General features: G+C 34.5%; 2 protein-coding genes across 4 annotated transcripts; one reads left to right on the top strand and one right to left on the bottom strand.

The window, feature by feature from the left end:
* The first annotated feature begins 9,750 nt into the window (after nucleotides 1–9,750).
* Nucleotides 9,751–20,601, top strand: LOC141670700 (uncharacterized). Of its 3 annotated transcripts, XM_074476654.1 has the most exons (20): nucleotides 9,751–9,850; nucleotides 10,753–10,932; nucleotides 11,067–11,153; nucleotides 11,255–11,482; nucleotides 11,753–11,839; nucleotides 12,004–12,093; nucleotides 12,201–12,327; nucleotides 12,415–12,515; nucleotides 12,881–13,049; nucleotides 13,203–13,324; nucleotides 13,636–13,764; nucleotides 13,847–13,933; nucleotides 14,275–14,332; nucleotides 14,412–14,487; nucleotides 14,576–14,705; nucleotides 15,289–15,446; nucleotides 16,956–17,028; nucleotides 18,015–18,209; nucleotides 19,247–19,340; nucleotides 19,532–20,601. In XM_074476654.1, the coding sequence occupies exons 3-20, from the start codon at nucleotides 11,079–11,081 to the stop codon at nucleotides 20,401–20,403; spliced, it is 2,871 nt and encodes a 956-aa protein (XP_074332755.1). In that variant the 5' UTR covers nucleotides 9,751–9,850; nucleotides 10,753–10,932; nucleotides 11,067–11,078; the 3' UTR covers nucleotides 20,404–20,601. The 3 variants fall into 3 exon arrangements, with proteins under 3 accessions (XP_074332755.1, XP_074332758.1, XP_074332757.1); XM_074476657.1 differs by lacking the exon at nucleotides 10,753–10,932 and having other exon boundaries at nucleotides 9,773–9,850; XM_074476656.1 differs by lacking the exons at nucleotides 9,751–9,850; nucleotides 10,753–10,932 and having other exon boundaries at nucleotides 11,229–11,482.
* Nucleotides 20,602–21,046: 445 nt separating this feature from the next.
* Nucleotides 21,047–24,604, bottom strand: LOC141672026 (putative RNA methyltransferase At5g10620). Its single transcript, XM_074478511.1, has 8 exons — nucleotides 24,507–24,604; nucleotides 24,392–24,423; nucleotides 23,820–23,962; nucleotides 23,078–23,144; nucleotides 22,418–22,495; nucleotides 21,705–21,850; nucleotides 21,532–21,609; nucleotides 21,047–21,394 (listed from the first exon to the last, which is right to left on the bottom strand). Exons 1-7 carry the CDS (start codon nucleotides 24,547–24,549, stop codon nucleotides 21,570–21,572), a joined length of 549 nt encoding a protein of 182 aa, XP_074334612.1. The 5' UTR covers nucleotides 24,550–24,604; the 3' UTR covers nucleotides 21,047–21,394; nucleotides 21,532–21,569.
* Nucleotides 24,605–24,925: the final 321 nt, after the last annotated feature.

The following is a 24,925-nucleotide window of genomic DNA, read 5'->3' as shown; positions in this document are numbered from 1 at the left end:
AGGCCAGTTTCAGATGATGAGGAGGAAGCAGCTAAGGAAGGGGATCAGGAATCTCTGATCTCACAAGACAAGGAATTTGCTCCAGTCACTTCTTCTCCATCAACTCCATCTCAGGAACCTGTATCTGACAAGGCTAATTCACCTTCTATATCTCTTGTTGATCCAGGCACAAGTGCTGAAATTGATATTCAGAACTTGGTTGTGCCTGAAATACTTTTCTTAGAAGCTCCAACAGCAAATAATCCTTCCACAACACCTGTTACTGATGCTGTTCAAACTCCTGAGTTATCACTAACACCTTCTCTGCATCAAGATGATGATCAGATTTTAGGTGAGCATCAGGATATGGCTGTTGATCAGAACTTAGTATCAGATCAGCAATTAGAGGATGTTGAAGCCTCCATTGCTACTCATACAGTTGTCTTATCAGAAGATACTGATTCTTTAAGTTCTGATGCTGCAAATGTTGGAGATACTGGTGAAGCTGCTACAACTGTAGATGCTGATGAAGCAGGTCCTTCAGGACATACTCCTTCTAAGTCTGAACTGCTAAAGGAGTTTGTTATCAGGGATGCACCAGTACCTTGGAGTGAAACTCCTGCAGGTCAGGAGTGGACAAAGGAATGGAACTCAGTTTCATGTGTTCCAAATGCTTTACATCTTGCTGAGCACTTGACTAAAGCTGATGAAATGTTACATTCTGATGATTTTAAAATCCAGCTTAGAGTCACTGCATTGAGTACTAAACATCTACAAGGTCTTCATTCCAACACTCATGCAGAGCTACACAAGATTCAGGAGAACTTTATTAAACAGGAACAAGTTTGGAAACTTGATAAGAAAAAGTTCTTCCAACCTACCATTGACAGGGTTGCTTATATTGAGAAAACTCAAGAGAAGCAACAAGCTCAGATTGATCAAATTCTGACAAATCAAGCTTCTCAGCAATCGCAACTTACTGAAATCCAGACCTCAGTGGAACTACTTATCTCTCTTTTATTACCTGCTGATGCCAAAAAGGGGGAGAAGGTAATTAAGTCCAAATGCAAAACCAACAAGTCACTGCAAGGAAAGGATGATGGAAAAGATGACCAATGAAACTCTGGAATGGGTGGTGGTCATAGTCAAGGTAGAAGGTTTACATCAAGATAAGCTAGTCACAGAACAAGTTCTGATACTGGGAAAAGAATAAGTTCTGCTGCTGGTAAAAGGATAAGTTCTGATGAACTTCTAGATCTTGATGAGGAAATGTCAAGACAGTTATTTCTTCAAGAAAATCCAGGGATGGACTTGGAAAGTTTAAAGGAAGAAGAAGCCAGACTTAAATCAGAGAAAGTCACATCTAAATCTGAAGCTTCTGGTAAAAAGTTACTTCCAAAACCTAAAGGCATTGTGATCAAAGAAAGGATACATACTGAAGAAACTTTGGCTAGATCACAACCACAGATAGATCCAAGATCCAAGGGTAAAGAAAAGGTTGGTGAACCTATCAAGCCTTATGTACCTCCTGAGGAAGAAGAAATTACTGATGGAAAAGATAATCTTGCTCTGACTTCAAGAAAAGTTCTTAAAACAACCTCTGACATGGCTCAAGTTGTTCAGAGTCAAGAAATTGTAAGTTCTGATATTCAGAAGAAGCAAGTAACCTCTGACAGTGCTCAAGTTAACTTGATATCAGAAAATAAATCTAAAACACTCCTACCAGGATTCACTAAAGCAAAACAGACTCAATCTTTGAAGACTACTTCAAGTGGTTTTGAAGCAAGAGTAGTTACTGGAAAGGAAGCTAGAGATAAAACTGGATTGGGAAGTGCTGATGAAAGAAGAGTACACAACACTACCGATGATCCAACTTCCTTGAGTGAACCAGGTATTGGAGCAACTCCTGAGAGATTGAATCAACTAGAATCTGTACAGATGGTTTACCATACCTACTTGAAAGAATACATCATGTTGTATTTCATGACAGATGGTAGGGTTTATCATATAAGACAAAATGCCATTCCATTGAAGTATTTTGAAGAATTGGAGCATGTATTATTCTTACTTCAAGTGGATGACAGAATAACAGAGACTACTGCAAACTACTTAAAGGAACAGATTCAGAGACAGAAAAGACTTTATTCTGTTAAGTCTGACAGCAGATATGTTCCAAAGTACAGAAATCACAATGGTGATATTGTTGATATGAAGCCTAATACTGCACAGATCAGAACATATCTTGGTATTAAGGGGCTTGAATTCAATCTAGAGTCTAATAAAGCTTATGTCATAAGACTAGATCGGGAGTTGAGAAAAGCAAAGATTAATGATCTCAGAGCTGCAATATTTCAAACTGGTGAAGATACTGCAGAGCTTAAAGATGTCAAACGGAGAATGATTGATGAACTCAGATATGCTGAGAAATGTTTGTTGAAGAATTATCTCAGAACAACTCCTGACATCAGAGAGATCAGAAAATGATGAAGCCAAGTCGAAGATCTACAACTGCTTAAATTCTGATATTTATACAGATTGAAGTTGTTATCAGAAGTTGAATTGGTAAAAACTTTAAGGACTGTAAGTTGTAGTTATCTTGTCTATTTCTCATGCATTTGTACTTAATGTTTTTGACATCATCAAATATCTGTTAAACTTGTATATTTTGTTAATTTACAAGTTGGGGGAGATTGTTAGATATATTTGATAATGTCATGGCTAATATGTTTTATGAATTGATTTCAGATCTTATTTGAACAGAACAAATCAGTACTTAACTGATCAGTACTTATACTGGAAGTCAGAACTTAAGGGATATCAGTACTTATGTTATCAGGAGATAGATATCAGAACTTAAGTGCTGAAGGACGATCAGATAAGGACAGTAGCTGATTAAAGTTAAGAAGATCAAGATAAACATAAGAAGAGATATGCATGAAGAAGGAATTCCGTGAAGAATGGAATACTTGGAATAGAAGATATCTTATTAATATATTTTAGGAAGCAGAATTATATTCCATATCAATTAGCGATTATCTTGTAACTGTGTAGTATATAAACACAGACATAGGGTTTACACTATAAGTGTTATCATTATCGAGAATATTATTTATTATAACCCTAGCAGCTCTCGTGATATTTTGTTCATCACTGAGAGATAACAGTTCCAGATTGTAACAGAGTTTATTGTTTAAATAAAGTTTGTTTTCTGTTACATAAGTTCTTGAAGTTTGATTTGATTGTAATAAACACTGTATTCACCCCCTCTACAGTGAAAGTGTGACCTAACATAGATTTTTTGACTTAGAATGTTTTTCTCAAAATATATTTATTCAAATCCAAGCTTCTTCACACTTTCTCTGAGGCATGATCTTCATGATCTTCTTTCAGAGTTTATTCTTAGGCTTGAGACTGTTTACAGAAAAATACTTTAGTCCAATCTATTGACACTTTTACAGACTCAAGTAATACAATGCAAAATACAAACTTAAATTATCATACAACTTACTTAGGGCTGTCAATTTGACTTAGTCTTGTTATAGTACATGCATGTCTTGCACAACAGTAGGGATCAGTACTTTTGCCAGGCACCCCCACACTTTCAGATGTTGGTAACTTGGTTTCTTTTTCTTCCACATTTCATAAGGACTTACATCCTTATTCTCGCGCATAGTAACATTTAAAATATTATCCATGCTTAAGATGGCTTCCCCCCACATCGACTGCGGAAGTCCAGAGCTTAGCAATATCGCATTCATCATTTCTTTGAGAGTACGAGTCTTCCTCTCAGCCACTCCATTTGACTGAGGGGAATATGATGTAATGATCTCATGGATTATACCATGTTATGAATAGAATTCCCCAAAGGGTTCAACATATTCACGTCCACGATCACTTCGTATCGTTTTGATTTTCTCAGTTTGTTGTGTCTCAACTTCTTCCTTATAGATTTTAAATTTATCTATAGTTTCGTCTTTGCTTTTCAGCAAATATACATAGCAGTATTTTGTACAGTCATATATGAATGTAATAAAATACTTGTTTTATCCTCTTGTTGGAGCGAATTTTAAATCACATATATCTCTATGTATTAGGTCTTACACTTTGGTATTTCTTCCCAGACGTTTAAATGATGATCTCTTTAATTTTCCCTCAACATAAGCCTTACACTTATGTTTTGAATCAATTGTTAATTTTGGTATATATTCTTTTACATTTAACCTTCATAAAGTGTCATAATTAACATGTCCTAATTTAGCATGTCATAAATTAGGAGACTCAAGTAAGTAAGCAGAAGAATTCTTCATTTCAGTATCGTCCTTAATGGACATAACATTGAGCTTAAAAAGCCCATCAGTTACATAGCCCTTGCCTACAAACATACCACTCTTAGACAAAACAACTTTATCTGGCTCAATTACAATACGAAATCCGTGCTTATTTAACAAAGAACCAGACACAAGGTTCCTGTGAATATTAGGCATAAACAGTATATTCTTCAAAGTCAGATTTTTCTCAGAGGTCATCTTCAGAATCACCGTGCTTTCACCTTCAATGGTAGAAGTCGCTAAATTCCCCATGTAAAGCTTCTCACTAGCATCGGAAGCTTTGAGGCTAGAGAAAATTTCCTTGTCTGAGCAAACATGCCTTGTAGCACCAGTATCAATCCACCACTCATGCGTATTAGAGCCGACCAGGTTCACTTCAGAGGCCATAGCACAGAAGTCTATGTCACCCATCTCCTTGGAGATATGATCTACTATGTTTGCTTCTTTCTTCTTATTGGCCTTTCTGGGCTTCTTGCAATCAGAAGACCCACTTTATCATAGTTGTAGCACTTTTCTTGAAATTTTGAATTTTAAATCCCTCCCTTGGGTGTCAGTTTTGCCCCTTTACCAGAAATGGTCTTCTTGAGCTTGGAGCTTTCAACATGCTCCACCATGTTTACCTTCTCAGTAGCAACATTCACTTTCTTCTCAGATCCTTTATTGTCTTCTTCAATACAAAGTCTGAGAATCAGATCCTCCATGGTCATCTCCTTTTGCTTGTTCTTAAGGTAGTTCTTGAATATTTTCCATGCAGGTGGCAGCTTTTCATTCATAGCAGCAAATTGGAAAGATTCACTAATGATCATTCCCACAGCATGAATTTTATGAATGATCACCTGCAGTTCTCGCAAATGACTGACCACAGTCTTAGAATCTGCCATCTTATAGTCAAGAAAGCGGCCAACAATCCACTTCGTTGCCCCAGCGTCCTCGGTTTTATACTTATGGTCAAGTGACTCCCATAAGGCCTTAGTTGTTGGCTTCGAGCTATACACGTTATATAACGAGTTAGCCAAGCAGTTCATCACATAATTCCGACATATGTAGTCGGAGTGCTTCCAAGCATTGACAGCATACAGAGTCTGCGTGTTGCTCTCACCAGTGAGCAATGGCACCTCTCCTTCAATAAGCGATCCAGATGCAACATGGTCTGATAAAAGTGCATCTTTTGCTGCCAATGTTTGAAGGTCATTCCGTTGAACTTCTCAGGTTTATCAGTGTGTGCAGCAGGCACAGTTGGCATAATAGGTGCAACAGGCACCGCAGGTGTGTCGATACGTGTGTCTTTACTACTGGTGTATGTACACCAGTAGGCACCACATATACAATCGGAAGAACGAGTCCTGCCGACGTCTGACCAAGAAACAAACTAAATTATCCAATGACATTGTGTCCCACAGGCACATGTTCCGAATGCACATCTCCAACAGGTGTTTGACCCCCATCAGATACTGCGATCTGTGCGTTAGGGTTAGTGAACCCCATCAGATCCAGCGATCTGTGCGTTGAGATCAGACGTCGTGTTCATCGTATTGTTCACAGTATTGCTCTCCATAGATCTGTTACTCAACAAACAGACAGATATATCAGTCGTTGATAATAATTAATAATAGTTTTAAGATTGTTACCACAATCTGCGATTAATAAATATAATATATGTGTGTGCGAATAACAGAAATCAATAAAAAGGATATGAAGGAGAAGTTCATGAGTCCAGTCATATAATTGTCTCCTTAAAGGTATTACGGCCCTCACCGTATGTGCGAGTCGTTAGCCTCCCATGATAAAATGAGAAAACGACGATGTTACGCGAACAACACCTTCGGCGAACTAGAAGGGAGGAAAAAACTATCACCGGAACAGAGAGAGGGTAGGGTTTGTGTTTAGGAGGCGGCTGTGTGTTGGATTTCGAACCAATGAGTAACCATAAGCCTTATACGATAATATATTGGCTTGAAAAACATGTGCGTTACTCCACGCGTTAATTAATCAGTCGGTTAATAAATCAAATCCGTAATTAAATCTGATTATTATTACGTCAAATCAAATATAATAAAAATGAATTAAACTTTTAAAAAGTCCAAGCCTAGTGGAAATTAAATTTAGTAAAACTAGTCTGTAATTATTTGGGCCAATTTTTTGCTACATTCGGGTCCGCATGCCGCACAAGCGCGCAAGCTCGAAAGCTTCGCAAACCTCGGATTGTCCCTCGAAAGCCCATGATTTGCACCCCGCGCGCGCACGTATGTGTTGGAGGAATACATAATTAACACATTTGAACACTACATGAGTGTTTTGCTATATAAAACTATGTATGCTCACTTTTTTTTTCTTCCACAAATTTACACTAGCAAGAGTCTAATTTTGGATGATCATTTTTTATCCATCTCTTAAAATCATTTTGAGTGATTAAAAGTGCCCCGGAAAACTCCGTATAAGTGTCACTTGTCATACGGATGCAATATTCATTTATTCAAATTATGGTTCAAATTAACGTGGCAACGTGGAGTCCCACGTTTTCCAACACTGACTACTAAGTGTGCATGGGTTTACATGGCACAAAAATTTCTATCTTCTAGTAAAAGGACTATCCCAAGTCAATAGGGGGGAAAGTATAAAATTATTTTCTTAATGTCTCTGTGGTGCTGGTATGAAACACGAAATTGCTTAACAAGCATCTAGCAAAGACAGCCGACTGTTTTGATTTTTCCAACTTACAAAAAACGTCATGTGAACATATTAAAGGTGGTCTTTGTGTTTTCCTATCAAATGTCATTATTCTAAAAAACGGAAAAATATTACTCAGATAATTGCTGATTATTTAAATTAATTAATCAAAATATTAATCGGATATATTTGATAAAATATAAAAATAATTAATTTATTAAACTAAATATATAAATTTAAGAAAATAGTGCAGTTTTAATCAGATTATAAAATCGAATCGAAAGAGTATATTGAAATAATTAATCGGGCGATTAATCGATAAAATCAGTAATTTTCAGAACAGAAATTACAAGTGGTAGGATATGTACATTTTTTTTACTTCAAAAAAAATAAAAAAGAATAGGTATACTTTCGATTATTATCTAAATAAGATAAAAAATTCCTGTCAATAAAGAAAAACAACAGATTTTTATTATAAACAGATAAAAAGAATCACAAATCAGTTCTATTTAACTTAAATTAGTTTGATCCTGATTAATAATAGTGAAATCCATGAATTTATATATTTAAGCCAATTTTAAGGGGGCAAAACTACTTACTAAAAATGCATAATCCAGTAACAAAGATGTAATCATTATCTCATACTAAAAAAAATATTTACTAAAACTGATTAAGAAATGGCTCAAGTGCTAAAGTTTATGTATACATAAAAATCAATGCTTATTAACAAGGTAGCGGAAGCGGTAAAGTTTATCACTTATGGTTATGGTACAAGTCAATTTTAAAACAAATGCTCATTTTATTTGTAAGCTACTCCATGAAACTTAACTGATATAAGTTTAATTATTATAAAAGGTAGTAAAAATGTATGATTTTTTGTGGATAATATCTTCTTATACAAAAATATAGTGATAAATTAAAAAATATTACCTCTCACATTTTCACGTGTCTCCTCTTTTGTCTAATACTAGGCTAAAATCAGTGCATTTATTTATTTTTTATACGAATTATACTTAGTTTGACATTAATTTTATTCTATCTCGGATCAATAATTTACTTTTATTGTATAAACTTGATATCAAAAGACTTGTCATAACAGACAAATCTTTTTCTCGGATCTGTTTTGTAAAAGAGTAGGGTGAATAAGAAAGATAACGAATTTTGAACTACTAACGAAAAAAAAGATAAGATAAATAGTTATAAGGAGCCAAATTGGCTTTTTGGGGATAGAGGGACTTGAACCCTCACGATTTTTAAAGTTAACGGATTTTCCTCTTACTATAAATTTTTACACGACCATATCCAGTTAAGTATTTTTTAATTTTTATTTTTAAATTTTTTAAAATCTGGATTAATAGGATATTTTTGTTTTAGCCTGGATAAAAAGTAAATACAATTATGTTTTAGTTAATTGAATTATATTTTGATTTTAATTTTATTTTAGTTTGGATCAATTGTATAATATTTATAAGATTTAATGATAGTATATGTTATTTTGTTTAGCCCGATTCAATTATTTAATTTTTTTAGCCGAATTAATCGTATTAATTATTTTGTTGTGACCCGAGTCACGTTATATCAACTCAATCCAACTTACTATGTTTATTTTACTTTAAATTTTTTGAGATGTATATTATTATAATTGATAATTTATATTGAAATCAACTTGTTCTACTAATTTATTTTTATTTAAATAAATTATAAAACAATATATTTACTATAACAACAATTTAATTATTATTGGTAGAATAAATTTACTTTAATATTAATTAGAACAGAATTGGCCGATTGACGGACCAACCAATTCGCCAACCAAAATTTTCAATCTTGACAGTGAAATATAGATAATAACAATAATTAACAAATAAAAAGGTGATGAAATTAACTCTCAAAATTGGTCTTAGTTAGTTTTGTAATGGACTTTACCTAATTGATTAAATTAATAGAAGAATTTGACTTTAATATAGATTTGAATTATTTATTTTAATGTTAATTTTGAGTAGTAATATTGGTAAAAAAGGGTAACGTGTTTTAATTGACAAATAACATGAATAAATTAAATAAGAGAAATTAAATAATTTCAACAAGTATTGACTGACCGACTACCAAAATTTTAATGTTAATAATCTAGCATAAAACCCGTGCGATGCACAAATTATTTTTAATATTATATAATTTTTTTAATTTAATTTAAAGTAAAAATTTTAAGTTATGAAACTTATTTATTTAAAATTTTAATAATATGATTTGATAATACTTATTAATATACACATAGGTGTATAAATTAGTGATACTACAGTTTAAAAAAATAATATAATAATTATAATTTATATTTTTATTGATATTTGTAAGTGTGTTTACGAAATATTATTATATTTAATTAAAAGGTAAATTTTAGTTGAGATCACTAGTATACGAATTGTCATTACTCTGTTAACCCACTAAATCCAACTAAATTAATGTTAGTTTGATATGTTTAAACCTGAATCATTAGTAAAATTTTATGTGTTAATGGCAAAAAGTTTATGTTAGTTTGAGATCGTGATATCAACTAAATTCAGCTAAGTATACTTATTATTTTTTTTAATTTTACTTTATCCCGGAATAATTATTATTTTATTTTAGATCGAATAGATATATATATATATGTTATATATATATATGTGTGTTAATATTTTCTAAATACGTTAATCATGATATAAATTAAAAAAAAAGTTTCGCTACACTGCTAAATACGTGAATTTAGAATGTTTGGTCAGTATAAACGGGACGGAAGAGTCGTATATTTTACACCAAACACAGAATACAATACAAGACTGACCGGTTTACTCCACCTGTTCTTCTGGTATCTATATCTCCGGCGCTCGCTTATTCCGGTACGTTTTTATCGACGATTCCGATCACTATTTTTTTAATTTTTCACCGTCAATAGTAAAAATAAAACTCTACTCTATCAACATTTCATTGTTTTTTACTTTTGTGTGCTTGATAATTTAGTTATATATATGTGTGTGTGTGTGTGTGTATGCTTGGTGAATTGTTGTGTAGCTACTTTGATTTAATTCTAATTGGTTTTTGTATCTAGTTTTTGTTTACTGCTAATTGGTGGAATTGTAGCCTCGAACATTTCATTGATTTTGTGTAGTGAATTTGTTGTGATTGTCATTTGTGCTGTGATTGTGTTTATATATTGATTAGTTGTGTTCATTTGAACTGTTTGTTTGTCGTGTGTTTTGGTGGATTTATCGGTTTTGAATGTTAAGCTTATTTTATTAATTGATCACTTATGAGCCTTCCTCTCTCTCTTTCTCTCTCTCTCTCCCTGTGTGTGTCCCTGTTTATGAGAGAGAGAGAGCTCTGTGTGTGAGAGGGAGGGAGGGAGAGAGAGATAGAGAGAGGGAGAGAGAGGGGGGGAGACAGAGAGGGAGAGAGGGGGGAGACAGGGAGAGGGGGGGGAGAGAGAGAGAGAGAGAGCTCTATGCTGGGGGGGGAAGAGAGAGAGTGATCTATGCTGGAGGGGGGGAAGAGAGAGAGAGCTCTGTGTGTGAGAGGGAGGGTGAGAGTGAGAGAGAGAATATGACAATTATCAACAATAATGTGTTGTGGAGATTAATAGTGGAGTTCTATTAACTATGTATGTTTAACGTTAGCTAACTGAAATGTAATGCTTGGCTTCGGAATTACGTTATGGATGTGGTCAAAGATTTTCTCTGGAGATGGAATGTTTAGCTCTTCAGTTTTTATATTTGATTCCTTGCTCATGTACGATGACTTACAGGTTCAATTAAGAAAATAATATGCGGTATGCACACTATGATTTGAGTAAGTTGGACTTTTGAAGATTGTTAACGGGGGTGTACAATTGACATGTTATATCACCTATCAGTTCTTCGGCTGCATCAAGTTGAGCTCAAGCGTATTGAAAATTTGATATTGTCCCCATCAGAGATTGTATAATGTATTTCTGAGCTGTTTTAGTTATAAGTTTGTATACCTCATCACTCTAATAATGTGTTATGTGCCTTGCCTTTTTGATATTTTGTTTTTTTGGACCAAGATATGGAAGCTAATGGCCATTTACTGAACTTGTAGGCAAGTGATCTGATGGCCTGGGGAAACATCTATACCAGGCGTGTGAAAGTTTTCACATTGGCCATTATAATGTATTTGGACTATAAGGTAAAATTATTTCTTCATTCCTTTGTATTTGATAACGAGATATCCTTTTTGGGAATTCATCTAATTTGTTATCAGTTTCGTGTATTGTTGTATTGGTTTAGGCTTTGCAAAAGAGAGAAAAATGGGTAAGTAAATCTAAACGTGACTCCATGTGGGAGAAGCTTCATGAGCGCAATGCAAAGCGAGTCCTGAAGGTTATAATTGAATTAGAAGGAATGTGGGTAAAACTTGGACAGTACATGTCCACACGTGCTGATGTGCTCCCGAATGCATATATACGCGTGCTGACGCAGTTGCAAGACTCTCTTCCTCCTCGCCCTTTGAAAGTGGTAATGCTTTGCTATAATTTGTTTGAAGGTGGAGGTGGATAAAAATGTTGCCTTTAACAATTTTACATAACTAGTAGTGGAGTTATTTATGAGTATGTCTACTTGCCTTTAGCTATGTTATGTTGGGACCAGTATTTTAGCCAGTTATTTAATTTTTTGTGCAAATTATTGAATCTCTTATCTGAGGGCTACCGAGTAACTGGGTTGAATATCAGAATACCTTGAGAAACATTGTCAGATAACTAGTTACTCTCTTTTTTTGGGGCACAGGTTTGTGAGACCATAGAGAAAGAATTTGGAAAATCAATGAGGGATATGTTCTGTGATTTTGTTCAAGTTCCTTTGGCAACCGCATCAGTAAGATCCTTGAACCACATAGCATAATTATAGTACTAATAGTCAATTTTGAGCTTTCTGAAGGTGGTTGTTTCAAATTCTCACATGATTAATTGCCTGGGCTGTGACAATGTGGAGTTTGATTTAGCATGTTGTTTCGTCTCTGTTGTATTTTCTACTTCCAGATAGCTCAAGTTCATCGTGCAACATTAACTGATGGACGGGAAGTGGTTGTTAAAGTTCAGCATGAGGGCATCAAGTCAATCATTTTGGAGGTCACTCATACTTTTCTTTTCTTTTCTTTCCTTTTCTATTTTTGGTTTTATCTATTGTTGGGGTATTTTGATTATGAACTGATAAAATTTGTATATTTTCGGTTCAGGATCTGAAGAATGCGAAGTCAATTGTTGACTGGATAGCATGGGCAGAGCCTCAGTATGACTTTAACCCTGTAATAGATGAATGGTGCAAAGAAGCGCCTAAGGAACTAGATTTTAATCGTGAAGCTGGTATGTGTGCAGTTTGTCTGCTAATTTAGTTTAAAATTTTAATCTGCAGAATCTGATGAAAGCATTATCTTTCTTGCTGCCTGTTAGAAAATACGAGTTTAATATCCAGGAACCTTGGTTGCAATAATCAAAGTGATGAGAAAGTGCCTGCCAATTGTGTAGATGTCTTAATTCCCGAAGTTATTCAGGTAACAAAACAGGCTTCTGACAAAAAAAAACAGGTTAAGCACACGAAGAATATGTCAACATTACATTTGTTGCAACGTAAAGATCCAGAGTGAACTTGCAATTTTTCAACAGTCCAGCAAAGAACCCCTATTGACCTACAGTGCATATCTATATGACGACTTTAAATAAAATATTAATATTACATAATGTGTTATAGAACCTCTGTCTACCTTAAAGGAATATTATATATGTTAGTAGCATATATGTATGTGTTTTCAAATCACATTGTTCTCTTTTGCTGAGGATAATGGTCTTCCCAACTATATATCTGCTATATTTATTTTAATCATCCATTTATCATTTTACATGTCTGTTGATATGGCAGTCAACTGAAAGGGTCCTCATCTTGGAGTATATGGACGGGGTTCGTTTAAATGACTTGGCATCACTTGAAAATTTGGGCGTTGATAAGCAAAAGCTCGTTGAAGAAATTACACGTGCTTATGCACACCAAATTTACGTGGGTGGTATATTTAATGGTGATCCTCATCCAGGTACAGTTTCTGCTTCTCCTTCCTATACCTTCATCTCAATTTCCCTGTGGATTTTTTTCATAGCATAATTTTTGTCACATTTTGTTTCAAATGTGCATGCAATCATTCACAGTTTTAATCAGTGCATTTAATTTTATTTGGCTATATATTTAGGGAATTTTCTTGTCAGCAAAGTGCCACCACATCGTCCAATTTTGCTTGATTTTGGTCTTACTAAAGTATTGACGAGTTCTATGAAACAAGGTTTAGCAAAAATGTTTCTGGCTTCTGTTGAGGTTGGTAATCTTTGTGCTAAGATTAGAAATAATGAGAAAATTGTATCTGCAGATATACTAGTAGATTACAGAGCCCCCTAGAAATATATATCACATGATTCGGTTCAGTAAGTTGAGCAAAACTTGATAACAGATTGTGGACAACCTAAGGCCATAATATGGGACGAATATTTGTTTCTTTCCTTAAACCCATATATCTGCTGTTTGGTTTGTAATATATTATCTTTCACTATTGTGAATTCACTGAGCATGTCACTTTAAAATTTAGTGTATTATAAGTACCTCTTTAATAGCTAAGATGTCAACTGCAGGGTGATCATGCGGCACTTCTGTCCGCCCTTGCGGAAATGGGTTTTAGATTTCGCATGGACTTGCCAGATGAGGCGATGGAGGTAACAGCTCTGATATTCCGTAATTCAGCGCCTTCCAGAGAAGAAGATGTGAGTGACTGTTTAGAAATTAGCATCCGTGTTCACTATATTTGCAAGAGATCATAACATAGTTTGTTTTTCTCTTATTAAGGAACACTTGAAGTCTTACAAGGAAAAAGCAAAACTTAAGAAGGAAAGCTTGAAGCTTAGCCAAAAGGAATCTCGTCGCTTTAATCCTGTAAGTATACGTGATATTACCTTTAGTTCCAGACCATACATTTTTTTCATATTTATTGCATAAACTACAATGTCCATGCATTTGATCTATGATATCGAAGTCTGCAATATTAGTTTAATTTCGCTAAAAAATTAAAGTTCAGATCGGATAGCATATTTTAAAAGTTTGTACCTTAAGCTGTGAAAGATTGCTTTTAATAATTAATACAGAAATTGTGTATAAATTGGAGACTAGAAAAAGGTCAGCTGCATAATAATTGTAATAATATATTTTTCTATCAGTCTTATTCCATTATGTTTATTTTATTCCATAACCAAGATCCTTATAAAGTTTATGTTCAGGTTGATGCTTTTCCAGGTGATATTGTGATCTTCAGTCGGGTTCTCAATCTACTTAGAGGTATTCAAGAAATCCGTTTGTGCTTCTCTGTGATGTTAACTAATTTTACTCATCTAAGTAATAATCAACATCTTTTCAGGGCTTTCATCTATAATGAAGGTTCGCATAAACTATGTGGATATCATGCGGCCATTTGCTGAATCTGTTTTACAATGGTAGGTCTATAATGTATTAGAGGTTTTTCATTTCTGTGATCCTTGCGTCCCTTTTAGCTTATGTAACTGTAAACTAAGCTGCTTTCAGCAATATTGATAATGGCCCGAGATCAAATGCGCAATGGATATACAACACCCCTGTTCATTCTGATGTGGAGGCGAAATTGAGGCATTTATTAGTTGAGCTGGGGAATGCTGATAAAATTCTTGGAATACAGGTACACATATGTTTGTGTATACATGGGTGGTAGCTTACGTTTTATTTTCCAGTTATTTTCTCTGAAAACCTTTTTTAATGCACTGAGTTATAATGGAACGTGGAATGCTGATAAAATTCTTGGAATACAGGTACACCGTACACATATGTTTGTGTATACATGGGTGGTAGCTTACGTTTTATTTTCCAGTTATTTTCTCTGAAAACCTTTTTTACTGCACTGAGTTATAATGGAACGTGAGGAAATCTGTAAAATTTGCGGTCCTTAAAAAACTGTGGAACATCGACGTGTGATTGCATGCATTGTAAAGTAGTTGACTTTAGTCACTCACAACACAATTATTCATATGAATCTTCGAAGGACACAGAAGATCAATTATGACTACGATTTCCAGCTAATGTTACTTGATTAAAACGGTCTTGGGTCAGCTCCTATTTTGGGTGGCAAAGCAGTAATGTAGTTCTATTGCATGGCTAGTATTGTAGTCTGGGAGACATGTTAAGTTATCAGAGCTTGCTGAAATTCATTACGTTAATGTAGTATTGTTTTCATACATTTTCATCCAATGAAATTTTGACCTTAGGTATGTGCCTACAAAGGTGGGCAAGTGATAATTGACACTGCTGCCGGTGTGCTTGGAAGATATGATCCTCGTCCTGTTCAGCCTGATACCCTATTTAATGTTTTCTCTGCAACAAAGGGTATCACAGCTGGAATGGTACATTGGCTGGTTGACAATAGGTACGTGATCGATATTAAATCAAATCTTCTTTATTATAACAGATCTTCATATCTTTGTTGTAGTATCTGCTTGCTAGTATGTTATGGCTTGTTTTTTTCCTTATGTATTCTAATAAATACTCACTGGTCCATTTAGTCATCAATGATGCTGCTTTTTATAATAATTGCATATGCCAGATATTTTTATGAAAGCTGGTTGTTTGCCTATGCTACTATATAATGTACTGTGCTGGTTATATAGAACTATTATACATGTGTCATTTCATGAAAGCTGGCTGTTTGCCTATGCGACTATATAATGTACTGTGCTGGTCAGATAGAACTATTATACATATGAGTCAAGACTCTGTTGTTATCTTGAAGAAGAATGTGATGTGGAAACAAGAAGGATGGAGTAAATTCATCAGCTTTATCTACATCTTATATGTGTCTTTTTTATTGTTCTGATCTCCATCCTCTGTAAAAATGAGATATGAAATATTTTCTTAAAGATTTCAGTGTAGAAGCTTAAAGTGATGGGATACAGATGAATGAATATAATATTTGACATAGCAACTGATATTTAGCTCCAATATCTCGATCTTAAATTGGACTATAATTGCAAAAATCCCAATTCCTTTTTTCAAGAGAAGAAATCAAGTCATCTTGACTCGTCCCAATAAAAATTAGGTCATCTTGTTCCACCATGATCTCACTGTATGAGGTCATGACTGTCATTTAACGGAGCAATAGACTTTAATACATGCACATGTATAGCCAACATGTCTGAATGTTGGACCAAACTATTATACTACAGATTCCCCAAAGATTGGTGGTGATTGGACAATTTTATATACACTTTGTACCCATGCTTTCGGTTGGCCTCAATAAACCAGTGAACTGGGGCCTTTTTCTGCTTATATATTTATGAGGTATTTGAAAAAGAAAATCAATTCCAGGGAGATGGAGTATTTTAAGGTGGTTTCTTATTTTTCAAAATATTAGAGCAAGTCCAACAGTATGCTAACTCAATCCTTAAATATAATATAAAAAATTAGCCCTTAGTAAGTTGAGACATGAAGAAGTATGTTTGTCTCCAACAATACTTCTTAAACTTGTTCCTTATATCATATTTTACTATTAAAAGTACATTGAATCAATTAAAATATAATGTAAAAGAGAGAGAAAGAGATGGTGGTCCACATAATATATTATAAAATAATGGTTAGGGGATTCTTAAAAAGATGGTGCTAGTTCTTAAAAATAAAGAGTTAATGGATGATCTTAGTGATTTAAGGAATCACTAAGAGACTGTTGGAGCATATTTTTCGTACTTGTTCCTTAAATTTCAACTTAAAAGCTTGGATAAGTAGTCTGTTGGACTTGCTCTTACCCTAAAACCCTCTGAAGGCATTTTCTTTTTTAATCTTGCTATCTTTTCATATCAGTATCCTTGTGCATTGTTTATATTCGCTTGGACCTGTCAAATAGAAGAAGCTATGCTAACTTTTTTTAAAATTTCTATTGCAGAAAGTTGAAGCTCGACGAAAATGTGGCAGATGTATGGCCAGAATTTCGATCAAATGGAAAAGATGGAATAAAGGTTTGGCATCTTCTTACGCAATGAATATAACTTTCTCCATTGACGAGATGATATCCCCTTCTCAGGAGATTTTGTATGCAGGAGTGCATCATTGAAAGTCTTTTCCTCATACACTACCCTTGTCCGTTTACCTGAACTAATATTCCAAGACTTAATTCAATTTCCTTTTCTTTTTTTTTTGCCATAACCATTTATTTTTAGTCTCATGTATTAGTTTCCAACACTCTTCAGTTCAGTTGAGGCGAACCTTTTAGTAACACTGTGGTATCAAGTAGCCCCCTTAAGTGAACGAAGGTGTGACACGATCAAATTTGGTTCATGACACTTCTGAGAATTAAGTACGGTAAAATGAGGACAAAATGAAAATTGGCCTTGGATTATAGTCCGGGTATAAGTTACTAAAATGGACTTGTGTACTAAGTTACCCAGACTCGGGTCCAGGTGTCAGATGCGGGTGCGGATCCAAGTGACAAGTTCTTGATTATGGAGAAATTAAATGAATTTAAATTTTGTGAGGCATATACCCTTGATATGTGACAGATCCATATTCCTTCTATTTCTTGTTACATGGGAATATTCCCAACTATTGGTATATTTGCTCTAAATTTATATATATATATATATTCATTTCTTAAGATTTACCATCAGTAGATGTCATGCGCTTTTTCGTTCAGTTGCATGGAATTTATAGGGAGAGGCTAGAACTAATAATCTTCCGAAAATGAAGAAAGTGATCAAAATTAGTTAGTATGTTATTTAAAGTATTAAGTATAACAAAGAGAGTGCAAATGCCGGAATTCCCAGATTATAATCCTTACAGACATACATGGGCTTAAGAATTAGAAAACCCTGCATTCCATGATGATATGATTGTTGCTGCGTTTGGCTCTAATGAGAGTTTGAATGATTAACAGACAGCCGCCTCTTTATTTTTGTATGAAATATCATATAGTTAAACTTATTTCCTTCTTTTCTCATTTCCGTAGGTACACCATGTCCTCAACCATACATCTGGTATGCATAATGCTCTTGCTGATCTTACTCAGGAAGATCCATTATTACTGTGCAACTGGGAGGAGTGCCTGAATTGCATCGCGAAGACTGTCCCTGAGGGTTCACCTGGACAACAGCAGCTATATCATTATCTCTCTTTTGGTTGGTTATGTGGCGGAATTGTTGAGGTATTGCTACATTGATGATTCTCACATAGACTAAATAGTTCAATTTGTAACTCTTTCTAGTTTTACTCAGTAATCAACATTGCATAAAAGATACCTGGTCTTCAGTATCTATAGTGAGAGCCAGAGTTAAGTTCATATTGCTTTAGGATCTGCTGATTGGAAAATGATATACTACTCATTGGGTGTTTAATATCTAAGTATGGTGATTCGACATTTCTCACTGGAAAATCTGATTAGAGCACTAGTTCCAAATATGTTGTCCTTTTAAGTTCAACTTTTTTTAATTGACAATCAGTGTTTTGGGGAGGGTCTTTTTACTAATACTCACACGCACATGCCTTTAGGGAGGCCTAAACCCCCAAGAGAAAATGGATTCTCACTAGGCTGTCTACAACGCAAGGATTCTTGCAGTAAAACTTAACTACAATAACCGTCAACATCTGAACATTAGCATGCACAATAATATACACATCAAAGTTAGCTGTATATTGGGATGTCGTTCTTAATCTACGATGCATGGTAGACTATTTATCTATTGTAATTTGCGTGTAGAGAATGTTGTGTATCTGGAAGCAAAATTCTCATGCATGTTATGCTTTTGATTTATTAAATTAATTCAGTAATTCTTAATTTCTTTGAAATGTAGCCTTACATTTACATGTAGTAATTAATTAGTAAGGCTACTTGCTAGAGTCGGACGGAGCATTGCATTACTTTTCTTTCCAATCACTTGTTCGCTTAATATTTTGTGATGATTCCGATCACTTGTTCGCGTAATATTTTGTGACGATTCAGTGATTAGCTTGAACCACGTCTCGTAACACAGTCACCTTTTTTCAAATTCTTCTTTCCTTACCGCTGGCTAGGCAGTTAGTCTGTTTTGCAGTCATTTCTTCATTAACTTTGTTCCGCTTTAAATATATATGTAGCCTGTGGGTAATAGTTTCTTCACTATTTCTTCAGAGGACATCGACATATGTAACATCCTTGAAATTGATTTCTTAGTTAAAATTTGTTGCTATGATTTTATTGTGAAGCATGCATCTGGAAGAAAGTTTCAGGAGATTCTGGAAGAAGCTTTTGTTCGACCTCTTGGCATTGAAGGCGAGCTATATGTTGGAATTCCTCCAGGCATGAATTCATTATGTCCCCCGCAGTATCTTTTTTTATGCATATGTTTTCTGTCTTAAATTTTAAGAGAAGCCAAATTGTATTTCAACAATTATGTTTCTTGACAGTCAAGAGACTTTCAAATGCTATAAATAATAAGTTGTGTATTATCTTCGATCCTTAGACTCATTACACATAGTGTTCCTTTGCAGGTTTGGAATCTCGACTTGCAACACTTACAGTAGATAATGATGATATCAGCAAACTCTCAGGAATGACTAGCCGTAGCGACCTTCCTTCATCCTTTCAGCCAGGCGATATTCTTCAGATGATTAATACCCTTCCAGCCACATTCAATACACTTAATGTTCGCCGTGCCATCTTACCTGCTGCTAATGGACATTGCTCTGCCCGTGCACTTGCTCGTTACTATGCAGCTCTTGCTGATGGTGGTGTCATCCCTCCACCACATTCCACTTCTTCCAAGCCACTACTTGGCAGCCACCCCCATATCCCAAAATTCAATGTCAAGAAAACTGTAAAGAAGTCTGAAGGTCGCAAGAAGAAGGGAGCATATGAAGCCTTGAGCACATCTGATGAGTCTAAACAGGTCACAAGTTATGAACATTCCATCAATCTTGACGGTGGAGATGAAAGCCGCAGATCCATTAATTCTGTGCCTACTAATAATTTTACTGCCGCTGGTCCGGAAGTTAATGTTCATGAATATGGTTCCAAGATATTTAACGATGAATCAATTCACGATGCATTCTTAGGTGCTGGACAATACGAAAACCTAATATTTCCAAACGGAAGTTTCGGACTTGGATTTAAGAGAATCAAGTCAAAGGACGGTTCCCTTATCGGCTTTGGGCACTCGGGTATGGGAGGGTCAACTGGCTTTTGTGACATGAAGAACAGATTTGCTGTCTCGGTTACCGTAAACAAAATGTCATTTGGGAGTGTCACTGCCAATATCATTAAGTTTATTTGTTCAGAATTAAACCTTCCAGTACCTGTTGAGTATTCTGGAACAGGAGGACCTGATATGCCAGCAAGTCTGGAGAAGCCTATTATAAATTAAGGATTCCTCATCTTCTTTTTTGCCTTTTAGGCTACTGTAACAATATATATACAGAGTACAGACATTACCCCCATTCCCAAAAGAGCTTTAAGCTTAATACTATACAGGTACATAGGAAAACTACAACAGAATGTAGATTACTCCCTGTAGCACATTACAGTATATAATTATTAATTTAATAATAAGGTATTTTCTGTATTCTCTTTTGTATTTGTAATCTTTTCTTTCCTCTTTGATAATATCCTCAGTTTAGTTGTATATATGCATACTTTCATCTGTTACCTATTGATTTGTATATATTTGAGTATATATTCTATATCTTAAAACAGACAGGGTATGAGCCCGGTTGGATAGTTCAAGTGGTTAAGAGTTTATTGTATATCGAATATATACTCAAATTTTAAGGTTATAAGCCATATTTGTCAAAAAACAGCGCAGAGATTGATTTGTTTTGATTGTTAATTTTGGTTAAACTGCAAACTCAATTAAGCCCCACCAGGTGAAGTGCAATATTAGATTTTAATTATCAAATCCCTTTATGTAAAAATTAACAACACAGTTCAAGTATTTTCATTTTGTCCTATTTTAAGGATCTTTATTCATGGTGTGTGGACGTGCACAAATGTTCTTCTTTGAGAGTAAATAAATTAAGCTTGATGAAATAAGTTTTACCGCCTGATATCTCAAATCATTATCCAGAACCAATACATTCCAACCAACTAATGCAACATAAGATTGCAAATTATGTATTGTTCCGGTTACAATATGGAAGGCAAATCGACATCCTCTCAAAAATCAAATATGAACTCTAACAAGTCTTCTAAGCATGGAAAGGGAGCTGTTAAGAAGAGTTGTTGCACTAAGCAAGAAAAAAACTTGGTAGAGTGCACTGGCAAGTTCCAGCAACTGATAGGAGGAACCAACCATACTAAACCTTGCGAGGGGGGTGGGGGGCGGAGTTACTTGCACCAGAGACGCAGTATGCCCTGTACTGTAAGCAAACCAAGTGCCAAAGTATTCAATACACAGAACGGCAGAAAAAAAATGATGTACTAGCAAAAACTAACATGATATAATAATGTACTTTGTTGTATTAAAAAGTATTTTAAAATTAAAATATGGTAATACCTGATCATAATCATCGGTAAGAGAAACTGTAAAAGTATTTAATGGTGGTACTTTTGTCCCTTAAGAATAGTCCATGCCCTGTAAGTTAAATAGTAAAAACAATACACAATATTAGTTTCAAGAACATGATGGTAGTATAATTAATAAGTTGTCAACATCTTGTTAGTTGTTACCTGTAAAGTTGCTCCATGAGTACAATCAATGCAATCTGGTGATTTAATACCAACGATGACAATTTAATTGATACATCAGCCCGTTCTCGCAATTGCCTTCCATGACCATATGGTCCACCAATGCAAAACAACAAGTTCGAAGAGCCCTGGTACGAATGTTAAGAAACTAAATTCACATAGAAATAACAGGTGTGTTGTCTTATGGTAAATTTAAGTGATCGTTCCAAAACTGAGACACACATATGATTGTGCACATTACACATGTATATGCAAACAAGCTAAGAAAATGTAAATGTAATTAGAAACTTGCTCAAAGCAAATGTAAGGAACTTAGCTGAGCCATATTCCTCTTCTCTCCTAATTTGTCTATTTCTCTCAGTCCTGTTTCTCCTCACCTATTCTAAGCTAAAAGTCCTCATTTCCCTATTATATGGTGCAAGCTTGCATTCGCATCAAACTTTTAGAGTGTCATGTCACCGTAACATATCAATATACCAGGCATTCTAATCTGTAACACCATATCACCCTAAGCAATATACAAACGCCAACAAAAGTCCCTACTCCCGTCAAGAAAGGGAAAAAAAATGTAGTCCCTGCAACTGATTATCCATAAACATTAACAGAAAAACCTAATATTATGTAATTAAAGTCCAAGGGAGATAACATATATTTATGTTCAGACATTAGTTAGGAGTTCAAGTAGAAATTCATACGGTATTTCCTGCATCCCCGATCAACTCAGCAACTTGCTCAGACCCCACGTCAAGCCCATGTTCATCCAGCATCACAACCTGCACATAACATCATGAATAACTAGGTGACGAGCACTTCTTACTGTCAGCTACTAGCAATAGTTGTGATGGCATCCTTTTGAGGAAAGGTGGGCTTCGAGGTACAGCTACTTATCAGGTCATATCATGGCAAGTCAGTTGCCAGACATCAGAGTGGCACAAGCCAGCAGCCTCAACATATCAGCAGATGCCCATGATTGCAAACCAACCCAATCAAGCACCATAGATAATATAGGACTCGAACTAAAAGAGTCTCTATTATTTATCGCAGCTCATTAAAATCATTGTGCTCAAATTGTTAATTTATAAATAGTTATTTATTAATAAATTCTGCTTGTTTATCTCCTTATTTCATAAGTTCAAATTCATAGAAGTGTCAAATGTTCTAAATATATTAATCTCATATAACACAGGAACCAAAGAACATACTACATTAAATCCATTAAACTATAAATGCAGACCTACTTTTTGATATATCTGGAAATTTAAGAGCAAGTTGGGACAATCATCTTTTGTGAATACAGGCATACCAAATGACTAAAATCACAGCATGGTCCATGTCAATGGTTTTCAAGGCTTTACCCAATCGCCAGGTTTGATAATCTTCATTAAAGCCATGTCTTCCTGTTCAATTTGTGCCATGACATCACTGCAAATGATTGTAACACATGATTACTAACAAAATCTTGTCTTCCAGTTCAATTGGTGCCATTACATCATTAAAAATATGATCAAAATATGTTTTTAACTTGCAAACTCTTGTATTGTTTTAGGGGCAAGTTGCAACTATCATTCAATGTCTAAGTTTTAGGGGCGAAGTACTGTTATTCACGGCGTATCTGGTTTAAATCTTGCACTAAAAGATGACAAATAAAAGAGGCGGAAATCACAGTCTGATAACAAATGAACGAGAAATGCAATACACTCAGAAATTATTGCCTTATAGAAAGCCCGAAGGAATCCTTATTTTTAATTTTAAATATGTTGGCTTACAACATTCACACATATCTTCCTATATCAAGTTAATTCAAAATATATTTATTAACTCAACACTCAACAGTATCAATAAGCAATTAGGCATCAACTTCTATGACTCACTACAGCTAAAGAACGTCATTTATAAGCCTAGACACTAGACACACTAAAAAAACATCATTCGTTTCAAGATGTCAAAATTTTAACACTCAACAGCATCAATAAACAATTAGGCATTTACTTCTACAACTCACCATAGCTTAAAAACATAATTTATAAGACTAAAACCACTGAAAAAACATCATTTCTATACAAATCAAAGCTCCGTAAGTAAAAATAACAACCATACCGAGCATTCTTAGGATTCGACCTAACTTGCACATCTTCAATTTTGCAATAATTCTTGAGCTTGTCAATATACTCATCAACTATCAATTGTACACCAGCTGACCTAGTCTTTCCCACTGTTAAAACCCTAATTGGTAGCACTCTCTGCACCATAAATAACACATACACACACAAAATGATTAAGACAATTACAAATTATACTAATTCCTGTAGAATAAAAATTCAATTAAACCGAATGCCCTCGTTTATACATTTATCGAGACTAAAAATGCACTCTCTTCATTATCTTAAGACCGAGAATACATATTCATTTATCGAGATTATTCAATTTTCGGTATTCATTTATGCAAAATATCAATTAAACACGTATATAACATGATTGAGACAATTACAAATTATACTAGGCTATGTAGAGTGACAATTCAAATAGACCTAATGTCCACGTATATATATTTATCGAGACTAAAAGTATATTAAATTTATTATGTTGAGACGGAAAATATTTATTTATTTATCGAGATTATTCATTTTTCGGGCATTCGTTGCTATGTGTTCGGGGAAAGGTAAGAATACCAGTGAGTGGCCAGTGTATTTACACCCTCGCCCTGCAGAAAGTGATTAAATTCAAATCAATTTTCATGATTGAAATTGTAAATCAGATTGTTTATTGAGCTTTATATGAACTTGCCTGACGGGGAAATGTTCATCGGAAGACTCGCCGAGACCGCCATATAATTGAGCGGTTAGCTAATGCGCGGGAGGATTTAACGATATCATATCGCTTTATAAATATTTATTTAAATATTTTAAAAGAAAATTATCAATTTTGTGCTTTTTTTTTGAAATAATCAATTCTGTGTTAAAATCAAGATTTATATATAATTAAAATACCCTAAATTCTTGGAGGGAATGTTACAGATTTCGAAAATTTTAATTAATTAATCAAGGACTTGAAGTACCGATTTGTGATTGATGCGATTTTTGAAATTTCGGATAAATTATCATTGATTTATAGGAGATTTAGTGAATTGGTCAAATATTTTTGACTGATTAATTAACAATTTATCGGCAATTTTTTAGAGAATTGACCGATTTTTATAATTGAGG

Source organism: Apium graveolens, chromosome 7 (assembly GCF_009905375.1).
Source record: "Apium graveolens cultivar Ventura chromosome 7, ASM990537v1, whole genome shotgun sequence".
Classification (NCBI taxonomy): Eukaryota; Viridiplantae; Streptophyta; class Magnoliopsida; order Apiales; family Apiaceae; genus Apium; species Apium graveolens.
This window is presented reverse-complemented; position numbering and strand designations above follow the sequence as displayed.